The sequence below is a fragment of the Delphinus delphis genome, chromosome 11, assembly GCF_949987515.2.
Source record: "Delphinus delphis chromosome 11, mDelDel1.2, whole genome shotgun sequence".
NCBI classification, from domain to species: Eukaryota; Metazoa; Chordata; class Mammalia; order Artiodactyla; family Delphinidae; genus Delphinus; species Delphinus delphis.
In genome coordinates this window covers 81906914-81924201 of record NC_082693.1, presented here as the reverse complement: position 1 = coordinate 81924201, position 17288 = coordinate 81906914, and the positions used below count along the sequence as shown (strand labels likewise).

Here is a 17288-nt window from a genome sequence, read left to right as displayed (position 1 = left end):
ATTTACTCAATACTATGTAAAGACCTATATGGGAAAAGAATCTAAAAAAGAATAGATATATGTACATGTATAACTGATTCACTTTGCTGTACACCTGAAACTAACACAACATTGTAAATCAACTATACTCCAATTAAAAATGAAGAAAGAAAAGTGCCAAAAACTGAGCAGCTATTTTCCACTGGAATCCTTGCCAGGAGTCTTATTGTGTCAGGGGTTCCCAAGACCACCTCCAGTCTTGATGATTCACTAGGAGGACTCATAGGACTCAGCATATAGTGGTACATATGGCTAAGGTTTCCTACAGTGAAAGGATATAAAGCAAAATCAGCAGAGGGAAAAGGCACATGGGGTGAAGTCTGGTGGAAACCAGGTGCAAGCTTCCAAGAGTCCTCTCCCAGTGGAGTCACACAGCATGTACTTAATTCCCCAGTAATGAGTTGTGACAACACGTGAAATGTCGTCTAACAGGGAAGTTCATTAGAAATTCAGTGCCCAGGGTTTTTATCAGGGGCTGGTCACATAGGCATCCTTTGCCTAGCACGTTCCAAAATTCCCAAGCCTCACAAAAAATCAGGAGGTATTCAGCACAAACCATAATGTTTGAGCAAACCGTTTCAAATGTAAAACAAGTTACTCTTAGCAGTTAGGGTGGTAGAAACTCTCCTGAAATTTAAGTTCCCAGATGCCAGCCACGGGCCAGCCCTGTAAAGCAGGACTCTCTAAGGCAGGCCTGCTGTGTTAACTTCTTTCTGCACATTTGCCCTCTGCCTCACCAAATTATCTTTTCCTTGCATGGGGTCCCTGAAACATCTCCTTGACTAGGTCCTCTGGCCCTTCAAACAAATGCCACTTTATTGATTTTCTCTCTTTGGTCTCCAGAGTCCCTCCTAGCCTTGAAGAGACAAGGCAGCCAAGCCTTGAATGTGTGGCTTTTCTCCGTAAGAAGAAAAGCTTTGGACCCCTTGGCCTCAGAAAGGCTTGCTCAGGGGTCATGCTGGGATGGCCTAAGGCCACAGGATACACATCCAGTCTGTCTTATAGGCTGTTGCTGCTCCCAACAAGCCCCATTGACCCATCTGTGGTTCTCGTCTGTAGGAACTGATTTCCAAGACAAGCCAGTGGCTGTAAGAATTATTCCACCAGCTTCCTTCTCCCCAGCATGTGCTGAACCCTGCCTCAAGGAGAAAGAAACTCGAAGCAGTAATTCCCTTCTTCAGCCAATAATCCTCTCCTCTCTTCCATTCTAGAACTTGGGAAGATGAGAAGAAGAAATGAATTGTTTGTGCAGCTGCCATTTTCTTGTGTCTTTGTGTGAAAATCCCCATTCATCTGAGGAGGAATATGCTTCTATCTCTATGTATGAACTAGGATGTAATCAAACCAATATAGGTGATCTCTTCTCAAGGCAAAGCTCCAATCCCCCACCCTCATAACTCCATGATTTAAGTCCTTTTCTAAATACACAGCTCTGGGAGCCCATGTGCTTTGGGTGTGGTAAGTTATATGCTGCCTTATGTCATGAGCTCACACTTTCCTCTTTGTCTCCTTTGAAGCTGGCTTATGCTATACGTATATGTATCCATCTATATATATATCTTTATATTATATCTTTCTTTTATACTGCCCAGTACTATGATTAAGTTTGATTAAAAGTATATTTCTTTTGGAACTTCCCTGGTGGTCCAGTGGTTAAGACTTTGCCTTTCCAATGCAGGGGGTGTGGATTCGATCCCTGGTTGGGGAGCTGAGATCCCACATGCCTCAGGGCCAAAAAACCAAAACATAAAACAGAAGCAACGTTGTGACAAATTCAATAAAGACTTTAAAACTGGTCCACATGAAAAAAATCTTTGAACAAAATTTTTAAAAAGTATATTTCTTTTATATATTGATTCTCAAAAGACTGAACATTCTGACGTGTTTTGTCAACATTTTCTAATATATGCAATTATTTCCACAAGAATTTGGCCCCCAAATTTCCTTTTTCTCAGCTACGTACTGCTAGCATTTTGAACTTCTTAGATTCCAATCTATCTTTCCATGTTGCTAATGATTTTTCTAAACCCCAATCTAACCAGGTCTCCGAGCAGGAGCTCGTCAATAAAGTCACATCACCCATAAAATAAAGCCCTGTTACCAGCCCAGGATACAAGGATCCTAAGGACCCTGCTTGTGCCCAACTCTCCACCCTGTACTTCTACCTGATCTACCCACAAACAAGTTCACCTGAGATGTTAATGCCAATCTCAAACAACAATCCTCTCACAACAATAGTTGACACATTAGGAAATTCTGAGACTTCTGTCAGTGCAGACAGGGTCAGGATTAGTGTTCAGGTAGGTTAGTGTTCAAATAGCAAGACACTCTTGGCTCCGAATCACACACAATTGAGAAGTTTGTCACATGCAGCCCATAAGGGACACAAAAGGAATACATGACATAGAGTGTTCGGCAGGCCACACTCTATTATCATTTTCTTAAATAGAATAATTATGGTTTGTGGCTGACTCCTATGCATTTACTGAAACCATTTATCATCTTTCTAAGCATAGTGCGATTATACCTCCCAGGTTTAACTGCAGTTATATGTGGCCATGAGCCAAATTTTGGCCAATGAAAAGTAAGTAGAAGTGATGTGCGTCACTTTTGGGCTGAGGAATTAAGAAGTAGGTGTATCCTCCCTATGCTTCTTTTCTCCTTTTGCTCGATGAATGGAGAGAACTCTGAGGATCTAGAAGAGGATGGAGCCATGAGATGGAAGGAATTTGAGTACTTGGATGACCAGGTAGAAGGCTATCTGACAACTAGGAACACCTGATTGGGTTTTAAGTTTGTGGGTTCTACTGAGCATCAAGGTTTTGCAGTTAGTATATTACGGCAGCTAACTTTACTCATCCTAACTGATATAGGGATTTTTCTGGAAAGTATAGCCATGATTAACATTCTGCAAATAGTTAGAAAAAAACCCATTGAATAACTATCTTTCATCATCTTCCTAAGGCATTTATAGAGACCTATGCAGGGAAATCTCCTCTTTCAGCTGCATATCTTAAGTTCCATGGCAGCGTTGAAATACTGTACCATTTATTTAGTTACTGTATAGTAAGTATTTATTACATCTTAGGTACTAATCTTTATTTTCTAAAAAGCTTGTAAAGTTTGGTATTATTTTCATTATTCTATGGATGAAAAATTTGAGGTACAGAGAACTCACAAGGCTAGTAAAAAACAGAACTGAGATTTGAACCTGATTTGCCTCTTTTTTGGCTTAAAACAGTAGCAATTTATTTTTTCACAGTTCTGGAGCTTACAAGTCCAAAATCAAGGTGTTAGCAGGGTTGGTTCCTACTGGAAGCTTTGAGGGAGAGTCTGTTCCATGCTTCTCCCCTAGCTTCTTGTGGTTTCCCACAATCCTTGGCATCCCTGGATTTGCAGAGGTACTGCTCCTCTACCTCTGTCTTCACATGGCATTCTCCCCTGTGAGTGTCTGTGTCTCTGTTTTCTCTTCTTATAAGGACACCAGTCATACTGGTAATCCAGTATGGCCTCCTCTTAACTTCGTTACGTCTTCAAAGACCCTATTTCCAAATAAGGTCACTTTCACAGGTATCAGGAGTTAGAACCTCAACATATCCTTTTTGGGGGGACACAATGCAACCCACAACAGGGATGCTTGGGCTGTTACAAGGACTAGGGGCACAACTGGCATTTAGAGTAGGAGCCAGAGGTGCTAACTACATGACTCCTAGCTACGAGCCCACACTCTAATCTGGGAGCTTTAACTTCTATTGAAATGGGAAAAGCCAAAAAGAGAGACAAAGGAAGACAAAGAAAGCCTACTCTCCCAACCACAGGAGCTGAAACTAGTTATAAATCAGAAGTGCTGTGCCCCAGGGTTATAGGTTCACTGTGGGAGCCTGACATTAGCTCTGTATCCTTCTCTCTGATCTATACTCTTCTTCTGGGAGGCCTGGAAAAGTCCACACTTATTCCCAAAGCTACTAGGGATACAATGCTGCCAATTTTTGCCCTCTGGTAACATAATAGATATTGAGAGGCCTAATTTGATTCTTCACTTTAAAAATGTCTGCACTGGTAGTCCAGAGGAAAATTATGTTTAATCCCAGAAAACAATTTTAAAGGCATTTTTCTTATTTTTGAAAAAACAAGGAGCTTAAAGATCCTACAGTCTAATGTCTTTCCTTGAGAAAAGATTATGTTCCATTTGTTTGGAGAAAAAGAAGAATTGAGCTCTGGCCAGGAATAAAATGAGGAGTACCTATGAGTGAGTACTTATGATTTTAATTTCAGAATGATGACCTGCTGTCTGATGACTCAAAGCATTTTCAGAAACCTGGTCAAGATGATTCTCTTACTTCCTAGGAAAGCAGAATGACTTACTTCATACACACCTTCAGTCATTTTTTTCCCAATGCTAATTTTAATTTTTAAAAGTAAAATTAATAATACTAACAGATTTCGTCTTTTCAGTCCTTTATAACTTTCTGAGAATGTTCATTTGGAGGAAGAACAGAGGAATTTATTTTAAAGTCTATTTTGTCTGATATGAATATTGCTACTCCAGTTTTTTTTGATTTCCATTTGCATGGAATACCTTTCTCCATCCTCTCACTTTCAGTCTGTATGTGTTCCTAGACCCGAAGTGAGTGCCCTCGTAGACAGCATATCTATGGGTCTTGTTTTTTGTATCCATTCAGCCAGTCTATGTCTTTTGGTTGGAGCATTTAATCCATTTACATTTAAGGTAATTATTGATATGTATGTTGCTATTGTTATTTTCTTAATTTTTTTTATAGGTCTTTTTCTTCCCTTCCTCTTTTGTTCTCTGCTCTTGTGTTTCTTGCCTAGAGAAGTTCCTTTAGTGTTTGTTGTAAACTGGTTTGGTAGTGCTGAATTCTCTTAGCTTTTGCTTGTCTGGAAAGCTTTTGACTTTTCCACTGAATCTGAATGAGAGCCATGCTGGGTAGAGCAGAGGAGTTTAAATGATGTGCTTTTCAAGAACCTAGAAATAAAGGAATAAGTCACATCCTGAGAGCTTAACTTGTAAAATCTTCACACAATGAGTGAGCTTAGTTAGAAGTCACAAACTCAAATGCTAAATGGGTCAGATCAGTACAAAACCTGGAAGAAGCCATACAATAGGGAGTGGTGGGGTTTGGGACAAATTGGGAAGTGTATGCACCATGTAAAGTGGTAGGTTTTTCTCAGTTCTCATTGATTCTGCTGTGGCAAGTTCTTCAAATTTTTCAAAAGGAACTATGAAAATGTATTTTCACATGGACTATCTCAATTTTAAAATGTTAAGAGTTTATTCATATATTTTAAAAATTGGTGAAAACCAAACAGAATATTTTTATGGGTTGCTAATTTGCAACATTTGAGGTAGGCCATTGGAAGTAATAATGCAAATGAATATAAATGAGTGACTGGAGAATTTGTGAAACACTCTAAAATGCCAAGATGAGGGTAATCTCAGGATCCAGGAAGGACAGGAATGTGACTCCATTTTAAGAAGCCGAAACTATTACTGGCATTGGGACCTCTTCTGGAGAAAGTCAGTGTGTCCAGATAGGGGAAAAACAAGGGTAGCTGAGGAAAAACAAGGGCCTAAGAACACAAATTTGGTAGTTTCATCTAATGTAGATATTAGAAAGGTATCCTGACATGGGATAAGAATGATTAATCAAGCAGAAAAAAAATAGTTCTTGCTCCCCTCTTTTGTTCATTTAACAATTATTAATTGCATTCTTTTAATGTTCTAGGGATTTTGCCAGCTGTATTGATTCCCATGCTCAAACAACATATGGTGATTAATTTGGTTTCCCAAGTTTCCTGACAGAGGAATAATGTGATGGTCATTATAAAATAATATTCACTACCATATACCTGTATTTTCACATACTAGCTTAGGCACTGGTGTTTGCAGAGTTTAGAAGAGTCTGTATCCCCAGGTCAGATTAGCTCTGGGTATTCCAACAGTGTTTCTGAACTGGTATTGCCTAGGAGACACCATGGATCATGGCAGTTTCTCCAGGGAACCACAATTCTCTGAGGCCTTGTCTGAGCGTATGCTTCCCTTCTATAAGAAGCCGTTAAACTGCAGCAGGCTGAGGACTTTCGCTTCCACTCATGAGGATTAACTACTACAATATAAGAAACAGCTGTTATCAGCACTAGACAAGAGACAGTGCAAACCTGTGACACCGAGAGGAAAGAAATAAATGAGGTGGGCCCTAGGAGCATACCAACTCATTGCTTCTAGGCAGTTCCCAGGATACAGTTCAGGCAGGGAGAACAAAAACAGGGCCTAGTGGTCTTACTGAGCTGGGGAGACAGAGATTGAGTAGGGAGGGTGAGTTGGCAATTATCTATGGGGCAGAATACCAGAAAGGAAGGAGCTATACTAAAAGAAAGCTGCAATATCAGCAACAAGGTCCCCTCTACTCTTGACATGCATAGGGTGAAACTACATGAGGCTGCTTGGTAGCTAAACAATCCTCAGAGTTCACAGAGGGCCAGAAGTAGTTCACAATCCCACTAGTCAGAATGCAGAGTATTATAATACATAGGTATTATAAGAGGCCTAATACAGGTGATGCCTTAGTTGTGGACTATTGTAAGTCTCTGGACTTACAATAAACAAGCTAAACACAAGTTTCAAAAGGATCAAACAGGGCTGCAAGTTAGTTAACTGCATGCCTGAACAAAGTCCAGCACTAAAGAAACACAACAAAACCCCAAAACTCAACACTTTCCAGCACTGAATAAAAAATTACCAGGAATGCAAATTAGCAGGAAAATAAAACCTATAACTAAGAGAAAATTCAATCAATCTCAGACTGACAGCCTAGAAATGATAGAGCAAGGATGACAAAACAACTACAGTTGGCCCTTGAACAATGTGGGGGTTAGGGGTGCCGACCCCCATGCAGTTGAAAAATTCACATATAACTTTATAGTAGGCCTTCCGTATCAGCAGTTCCACATCTGTGGATTCAACCAATTGCTGATCATATAGTACTGCAGTACATATTTATTGAAAAAAATCTGCATATAAGTGGACCTGTGCAGTTCAAATCTGCGCTGTTCAAGAATCAACTGTATTATAAATATGCTTCATATGTCAAGAAGGTAGATAAAAACCTGAACACAATGGGGAAAGTGATAAAATATACAAAAAGATCCAATTGATTAAAATCTGAGATGAAAAATACAAGACAGGAAAAGAAAAATACACTGGATAGGATTAACAGAAGATTAGCTTTTTCAGAAGAAAAGATCAGTGAACCTGAAGACAAATCAACAGAAACAATATAAAAAGGAGCCTGGAGAACACAAAGATTAAAAAGACTGAAAAAGGGTAACCAAAGTATAAGTAACCTGTAGGACAATATTCAGCGGTCTAACATACATGTAATTGGAGTACTAGACAATATGATTCTGGAAAATTTTCTAAGAACATGCAAGACCTGTACATTGGAAATTACATAACATTGCTTAAAGAAATTAAATAAATGAAAAGCTAAATGACATTCATGGGTAGAAATATTTGATAGTAAGTCTTCAGTATTCCCAAACTGATTTATTGATTCAATTAAATCACAATCAAATATCAGCATTTTTGGAGGGTAAAAATTGACAAGTTAATTCTAAAATTTATATGGAAATGCAAAGGACCTAAAGCAGACCAAACAATTTTTTAAGTGGAAGATTTCAAAGCTTACTATTATGCTATAATAATCAACACAGTGTTATTACATAAAAGTACACATATAGATCAAACAGAAAAAAATTTCACATATAGACCTATACATGGCCAACTGATTTTCAACCAAAATATGCCAAGAAAATTCAAGGAAGAAAAGGATAATCTTTCAGCAAGTAGTACTGGAACAACTGGATATCCATATATGCAAAAAAAATGGATCTGACCCTTACCTTACACTATATACAAAAATCAACTTGAAATAACTCATGGACCTAAATATATGTTCTAAAACTACAAGCTCTCTAGAAGAAAATCTTAGGGACCTTGAGTTTGGCAAAGATTTCTTAAAAAAACAAAAATCACAGAATAAAAGAAAAAATTAAATTGGAATATATCAAAAATAAAAACTCTTGCCTTTTATTTATTTTTCATTTTAAACTTTTTATTTATTTGTTTGTTTATTTATTTATTGGCCATGCCACAAGGCATGTGGGATCTTAGTTCCCCAACTAGGGATCAAACCTGTGCCCCCTGCAGTTGGAAGCATGAAGTCCTAACCACGGGACTGCCAGTGAATTCCAAGCACTTGCTTTTTATTTTTATTCTTATTTTTTATTTTATTTTTTTAACACCTTTATTGGAGTATAATTGCTTTACGATGGTGTGTTAGTTTCTGCTTTATAACAAAGTGAATCAGTTATACATATACATATGTTCCCATATCTCTTTCCTCTTGTGTCTCCCTCCCTCCCACCCTCCCTACCCCACCCCTCTAGGTGGTCACAAAGCACTGAGCTGATCTCCCTGCAAGTGCTTGCTTTTTAAAACATACCATTAAGAACATAAAAATGAAAGCCATGAACTGGGAAAAATATTTGCAAACATAGTATGCTAAAGGACTTATCAGATTATATAAATAACTCTTTTAACTTAAAAATAAGAAGACAAACAACCCAATAACAAATGGGCATTTGAACAAACACTTCACTAAAGATGTGCAGATTGCAAACAAGCTCACGGAAAGATGTTCAACATCACTAGTCATCAGGGAAATGCAAATTAAAACCACAATGGGATAACACTATGTACCCACTAGGATGACTAAAATTATAAAGACTAATAATTTCAGGTGTTTGTGAGGATGTGGAACACCTGGAGCTCTCATATAATGCTATTGGGAACGCACAACGGCACAGCTACTTCAGAAAACAATTTTTTATAAAGTTAGACATTCCCTTATTCTATGATCCAGCAATGCCACTCCTAATTATTTTCCCAGGAGAAATAAATACAAAGACTTTTATGCAAATGTGCAAAAAAATTTTATAATAGCCGTTAAGTCTCAGCTGTATTCATAATAGCTAAAAACTGGATTGAATCCAAATGTTTATCAACATTTGGGTAAACAAATGGATAAAATGAATAAACAAATTTTGGTATATTTCAGGCAATGGTATACTATTCTGTACTATAAAGAACAAACTACCAACATATGCAACAATATAAATGAATCTCAACAGCTTTAATCTTAGTGGAAGAAGCCAGAAACAAAATGCTAAATACTGAAAGACTCTATTTGTATGCAATTCTAGAACAGAGTAAACTATAGCGATAGAAAGCACGTTTGAGGCTGCCAAGGGGCTGACTTCAGAGGCTTGAAGAAACTTTCTGGAAAATGAAAATGTTCTATGTCATCATTACAGTGACGGTTACATGACTATATATGTTTGACATAACGTCAAAATGTACACTTAAAATCACTGGATTTTATTTTATGTGAATTATACCTAACTAAAACTGATAAAAATGTCCTATCACCCAGAGGACACCACCATTAATATAATATAAAATACCTTTGTTTAGCTCATAGGAAACATTTTGACCAGGCCCAACTGTGAATGGCTGCAAGTAAGAAGAAATGAACACATCCCCTTCCAGAGTCTGTCCAGAACTAGGAAATATCTACAATGACTTATAGCCTTTTTTATTCTTCCTCCTCACCTCCCCCCTCTTTGTTCCACAAAAGAAACTAGCATCGAAATCTAGGCAAGATAGTTCTTTGGGACACCAGTCCACCATCTTCTCAGTCTTCTGGCTTTTTGAATAAAGTCACTATTCTTTGCCCCAGTATATCATCTCTCGATTTATTGGCCTGTCATGCAGTGAGCAGTAGGACTTTGGACTCGGTGACACTTCTATACCTGAAATCACACTTTATTTGTATACTTTGTATCCTATATTAAAAAAAGTTAAATATAGCTTTGTGTTACATTATTATATGCTTGGAAAGACGATTTTTAATGGCTACTTATAATTTCCTTAACCATTCTATTGTTGGATATTTAGGTTATTTCCAATTTTTGTCTGTCACAAACAACTAAAGCAAGGAAAATATATTTATGTATATGTTTATATATGTTTATAATATATTTGTTTTTTAAAAAATTTATTTATCTTTACTTATTTGTGACTGCGTTGGGTCTTTGTTGCTGTGCACGGGCTTTCTCTAGTTGCAGTGAGCGGAGCCTACTCTTCGTTGCAGTGCGTGGGCGTCTCATTGTGGTGGCTTCTCTTGTTGCAGAGCATGGGCTCTAGGCATGCGGGCTTCAGTAGTTGTGGCACGTGGGCTCAGTAGTTGTGGCTCGTAGGCTCTAGAGCACAGGCTCAGTAGTTGTGGTGCACAGGCTTAGTTGCTCCGTGGCATGTGGGATCTTCCCTGACCAGGGCTCGAGCCCATGTCCCCTGCATTGGCAGGCGGATTCTTAACCACTGAGCCACCAGGGAAGCCCAATATATATTTTTTTATTCTGTAATTAAGATCTTCCCTGACACCCAATTCTGCATGATGTTTTAACTGAGCACTGGAACAGCCTTCTTAGTGGCTACCTGCTACCTATTGGTCCCCACTTTCACCCCTCCCCACACTGTTGCCACAGTTGCTTCCCAAACACAACTGATGATGTCACTCCCCAGTTTACAACTTCAGCTGGCTTTCTGCTGCTGCCTACAGGGTGAAGCCATGGTTCTCTGTTGTGGTACAGGTGTTGTGTGATAAACAGAACTCAGGCTTCAACATATACTCTTTTATGGCTGAATTGTGTCCCCCCTGCAAAAAAATATGTTGGTGTCCTAAGCTCCAACCTCAGAATGTCACCTTATTTGGAAATAAAATAACTGCAGATTAACAAGCTGAGTTCATACTGGAGTAAGGTGGGCCCTTAATCTAATATGATTCGTGTCCTTATATAAGAAGACCACCACGTGAAGACAACAGAGACACGAGGAGAATGCAGGTGAAGATGGGGGGCAGAGATTGGAGCCATGTTCTCTCCAAGCCAAGGAATGCCAAGGTTTGCTGGCCAGCACAAGAATCTAAGAGAGACACACGGGACAGATTCCCACACAGGGTCTCCCAAAGGAACCAACACTGTTGACACCTTGATTTCGGACATCTCGTCTCCAGAACTGTGAAAGGATAACTTTCTGGGGTTTTAAGCCACCCAGTTTGTGGTATATTGTTACAGCACCCCCTAGGAAACCAGGACACAATCTATGTCCCTAGCACATGTAATGTCTAAGCATTCGTTTCAGAGTTTTGCTCACACTGTTCTCAGCTCAGAATGTTATTCATACCTCCCCCAACTCCATTTATTTGCCTGGCAAATTTAAGACTTGGTTCCAATATCTATTCATGGGTAAAAGCTTTTCTGCTTTTCCTTTTTGCCTCAGGAAGTTGGCTGCATGGACCCTCACTGTCTCTTTATAAATTGGACTTAACACCTAGCATTATAATTACCAACTTCTGAAAGCAGAGATCACACTTTACTCATTTTTTAGGTATGCCCAGTGCCAAGGGACAGTGAATATGCACTGTCTGCTGAGTAATGAAATCTTATAACATCCTATAGGAGGTGAATGCCACAGTGGACATACTTCAGAATGACTCCAGAGTTTGGCAGACGAAATCTGGTTTAAAATCCAGACTCCATCACTTACCATCTGCTGGGTAATCTTAGGTAAGTTGCATAACCTCTCTGAGCCTGAATATCCTCATCTATAAGATGGAGATAGGAATTTCTTCCTGGTGGGTTATGAGAAATTGATGAGGTATCATATGTGACTGCACCTACATACCTAGTAGGCATTTAGTAAATGTATACATTTTCATTTTCTGAATATACAATCACCGTTTTTCGTTGGATATATAGATAAGATTATGAAAATTAATGTAAATATCTAAAAACAAAAGGCAAATTATTATAAAATTTATTTTCAAAAAATGAGACATACTTCGTTCTTAAATTACTGATGGGACCATATGCAGAATCTTTGAATTTGCATTTAAACAACCACAATCTTGTGATTTTGATTGGAAAGCTCTGAGGACCTCGATTTGTTTGTTTACTGGGGATAATTTAATTTTTGGCAACACTTGAAAGAGGAAAAAAAAGAAAAAAAGAAAACAGAAACAAAGAACAGCGAGATAATATGCTTCCTGGCAAGTCTCTGCCAGTATCAAACTCCCTAATGACTCATTTTTTTTCCCCTAGGGAGAGAGCTAATTTAGACCATAATTGTCTGTCCCTTGAATCTTTCTGAACCAAAATGATCATTGACGAAAGAGCCACTCTGATTCAAGCCCTAGGCTCACAGAATAGTCCCTAGGAGGCCCTGCATCACACGAGTGTGAACAGGAACAAAGGTGGTGGAGTTCTGTCAAGATTTCTAACCCCACACAAAGGCCCTTCCAGAAACTACAGACTGTTTCCAAATGGAGCCTTATTGTTTCTCCGGTGAACATACAAAGCAAAAGGCAACAAAACAGACACACCAACCCCATCCCTTCTGAGGACTTGTAAACCCCTTAGATCTGTTCTCATCATCTCCATACCTAGCAATTTCCCGAAAATAAAGTGCATTTGTTTTCCTAAATGTTGTAACTTGTCAGCTGTAAAGGATGATCCTGAGACCATTAAACCGAGCTCCGTTAGAACTGATACATGTTTATACTGGGCTCGGGACAAGTGTAACAGTCTTTTATTTTAAAGTTCAGATCCGTGAAACAGAAGCAAACAGGATTACAGACAGCACATGGTCCTAGCAGTGGAGTGGAGGAGCTAAAAGCTTGTCTAGTTTAACTCTTGGCTTTACCACTTTTTTCTAGCTACTGCCTCCATTTTCTCATCTATCACATGGGAATAGTAATATTCCCTTCCTCAAAGGTTGCTATACAGATTAACTGAGATGATACTGAACAATGCTTAATATAGTAAGCCCTCAATAAGTGTATGCTATTATTCTAATTATCACTGTTATTGGCTATTCTAGATTTCTGCAAAAGGCAAAGCCCTATCTACAAAGAAACACCTGGGGTAAATGATTCTTTTTCTCAAACTGGGAACAATACAAGATTTAAGTAATAAGTTGTCTACGAAGACAAAGCAATTCTGAAAATGAATTATTCCAGGCTTGCGTTGCCTGGAATGGCCCTAAAATGTTCCCTTTGTTCAAAGGTTATTACAAAACATCTATCAGCTTCTTACTGAGTGCCCTCCGAGGAACAAGGACTGTCAGATCTCCAGTCTACCTACTTGGAACCTCCATGCTCCAGGCAATCACTACCAGTCCACTGAGGTTGGCAGAGATAAAATAATAAAGTCTGTCTGTTATCCCCAGTATAAGACATTCCAACTTGCAAGAAAGGGATGCCATCCACTTTACAATGGTGGTACTGGGTGAGGGGTGGAGATGACAACCTCTACCTTATAGACTATTATCATTCTACCAGAATTTTACTTCTGGGTAACTGTGGGAGAAGAAAATATTATTTCAGCCAAAGTATATGTAAAATTGGTGGAACACTGAAATGGATAAGGGAGTTTTGTGTGTTAATTCTTCTGAATACCACTCTCTCTACAGAAGTATTAACCTATTACACAGTAGACCAGTAGCCCAAAACAGAGCTTCCCAATATGTATGCCAGGAATGGATTATAGGTCTGCCAGAGGTGATAATCCCATCAGTTTTGGGGGAGGCTAAGGTTCTTAGGGCAGTATTATCCCTGGCCATGAGCAGGTTCCTTCATGGACATCAGCATGCTGTGCAAATATTATCATTTCCTATGTGTCATGACTTGAAAAAGTTTGGGAACCACTGATTTAGGAAATGAATACATTTTCCAGAGTCTCCTCATTTGTGATCATGGCAAAGTTGAAGTACTGGATGTCTTATTATATTTCATGATCATGGTTACCAATACTAATATGTTCTAGAAAAGTCAGATACACATTCTTGACCTGAGAGGTCATTCCTGTAACCAAAACTCTATTATGGTTACCTTCCTTTGTTTGCAAGAGATGCAGCAAGGGGTAGCATAAATAGTGAGGGCTTTCACAAGGTCCACCAAGGGAGGCAGAAATCCCATGGGAATTAAAAGACTGGACCTATTCAGACAGGATATGGAAGCCAGCAGCTTGAGAGACTACAGCCACAAGACACCCTGGGTCTTCACCTGATACTCCACTAATAACATGACTTGGCCACATTCTTTCTTCGCTTCTCTTGGGGGATTGTCTTGCATTTTCTCCCAGATGGCTACCAGTTGGCTTCTGTACCCTCTATTCTAATTTTTTCTACTAGTTCTTTGCTTCTGCTTATTTCTAGGTTCAATTTCTCATAAACTCAACCTGCTCATAATTCCTCCTGGTCCCCAATTCTACCTGCTGGTCAATCTCAATCTCCCTCTCTCCCTTCCTCCCTCCCGTTTCTTCCCTCTCTGCATCTTTCAGTGCCTGTTTCTACTGCTAGCTCTCTCGTGTCGCTCCACATTTGCCAATCCACATTCTTAAGAATAAGACTCTGGGTGGCATTGCCAGCTCCTGTTTGGGCAGAACCTTCTCTCATGACACTCACCAACCTATGGTTTGACTATTCTTGGGACAAATGCCCACTGGGTGAAAAGGGGCTGGAGTCATAGGGTTCAAAAATTTTTCTTCAACAGAGCTGCGGTGGGTGGGACAACTTGCTTTTGAAGAGCTTGAGGTAAAGAAGACATAACATACTTAGAACAAACCTCCCAAAGAAAACAAGGTTTTATATTTCTACATGCCAAAGAGACCATTTAAACGTATTTATTGTCTTATAAAGAAACTCTTTTGGTAATTTTCTTCTCTTTCCCTTCTTTTTTCCCAATCCATACATTTATCCATCCATCCATCTAATGAATATTAATCTCTCTGTCTTAAAAAGAAATGCATAAGGTTTTCCATGACCATAATAGTCCTTGAGGACCATGAATCTATTGGCGAGAAAAATTGTGTATGCAAATCATTATCAGTGCCCAAAGAATGGCATAAACCAAATGGTATGGAAATTCAAAGGAGGAAGACATCTTCTGGCTGGAGAAGATGCCACTTCAGCTAGGCCCTGAAAGATGGCAAAGATTCTGATATTCATTCCATACATAAGGAACAACGTGAACCTAAGCTTGAGTTAGTAGAGTTCTATAACCTCAAAATTCAGATTTTGGCTTTTTAAGTTCTAGAAAAAATGCATAATCATTGTCAAAAAATTCAAACCAAACGGAAAATATATAGTGTAAAAGGCCTGACTCTCATCACTGTCTACCTACCCTTCCGCGAAAGGTAACCTCCTCTCCAAAGGTAACCGCCATTCATCGTTTATTATGTATTTGTCCTGACTCTTTTCTATACTATTAAATTAGAGCTCTATAATTATTTGACTAGGAAGATATTATTAAACCCATTTTACCAAAAAGTGGGTTAAGTAACTTCTTTGGGCTAAGGAATTCTTTAAGTGAATGTTCTATCATACCTTGTTATTATAGGGCTATTGGCGTGAAGTGATGTAGAAGGACTCAGTTCCGTATTGTGAGTAGATTTTGTTTATGAGGAGTCATTTTGACCAGAACTGGAAGAAGCCTAGAGGTGGGTGCTCACATATTAGATGAAAAGATTCCACTCACAACAGAAAGTCCTATATATACTGAGATGGGTATTCAGGTGTCAGCAGACCTTTTGGTATACCATAGGCTTTATTTTTGTCTCCAACAGAAGGTGAATTTTACTCCAATAATGGAATGCTGATGAAACTGCTGAAGGCTTAAGAGAAATAAGACATGTTCTCCTCTACAACATCACTTTTAAAATAAACCAAATGAATTATTTATCGACTTGTGTCTAATACAACAGCCAACTGAATTTACTCAAGCTTCTTCCTCTCATATCCAAAATCAGACTTTAAAGGAACATATCATAGAGCAGATGATGGGAACAAGTTATACGAATGTAGAACACTTACCCCAGACTGCCATGAAAACAGCAAAGAAGACAGTGGCTCCATTGTCAAAAAGGTGGGTTACCTGGGAACATTATGAGTCACAGTTAAACTAATTTCCTATATATAATATTGCAATTCACATTTTTTTTTTTTTTTCACGTTCTGTAAAAATAGCTCTGACAATGCAATGAATTTGACAGGGTTTCTTTGGGGGATATTCCTTTTGGACCATAAGGAAGAAGGGATTTTTTCTGTGAAATAGTTTGGATACAGAAAGGAGAATTTGTTCCATTTATGTGGCTATCACTTAGTTTAGCATTTATCAGCAGCCCCAATGGTGCTGTTAAGAATTTCCTTTCGCACACTATAAAAACTAATACACATGCTTATCTCATGTGGATAGATTTATATTTAAGACCAGGTAGGGGGCTTCCCTGGTGGCACAGTGGTTAAGAATCCACCTACCAATGCAGGGGACACGGGTTCGAGCCCTGGTCCGGGAATATCCCACATGCTGCGGAACAACTAAGCCCATGCGCCGCAACTACTGAGCCTGCGCTCTAGAGCCCGCGAGCCACAACTACTGAGCCCACGTGCCACAACTACTGAGCCCACGTGCCACAACTACTGAAGCCCATACGCCTAGAGCCTGTGCTCCGCAACAAGAGAAGTCACCTCAATGAGAAGCCTGTGCACCTCAACGAAGAGTAGCCCCTGCTCGCCGCAACTAGAGAAAGCCCTTGCACAGCAACAAAGACCCAACACAGCCAAATATAAGTAAATTTAAAAAAGAAAAAAGACCAGGCAGGTATTAATGTTGCTGCTGTAAAGGTTTCTGATTTCCCCAGCACTATTTTTAATGCTTCATTTATTCTCTTTGAAAACATGGCCATTTTGTGTGTGTAGTTTTGAGCAAACGTTTTCTGGGCTGCCCCCGGACTATGGCATTATAAAGAAGAGCAACCCATTAACACAAACCACTTCTACCTTTATTAAAGCCTCAGGTAATCACTACATTTACCTCTTACACATAACACAAAGACAGCTAGCAAATACTTTATTGCTAGAATAATCTATTCTATTGCAATCATCATAGCAGAAAGCAAAAATATCTCTTTTCACTGTAACACTGCCAAGCTCATTTCCACCTCCAGGATAAATCACACCAGCATCAAGCCAAACTGAAATGATGACTGATACGTTCGTAAAGCATAACCTTTTTTTTTGGTGCTTAATAGCTCTCTATAAAGTATACTTT

At 39.0% G+C, this 17288-nt stretch overlaps 1 protein-coding gene across 1 annotated transcript in view; it reads right to left on the bottom strand.

Moving 5' to 3' along the window:
* Positions 1-17288, bottom strand: part of ANO4 (anoctamin 4) — a 215727-nt gene that overhangs the window by 80905 nt on the left and 117534 nt on the right. The window contains exon 12 of the mRNA XM_069541243.1: positions 16052-16112. Within this exon, the coding sequence (XP_069397344.1) occupies positions 16052-16112 (61 nt within the window). The remainder of the gene's footprint in view (positions 1-16051; positions 16113-17288) is intronic.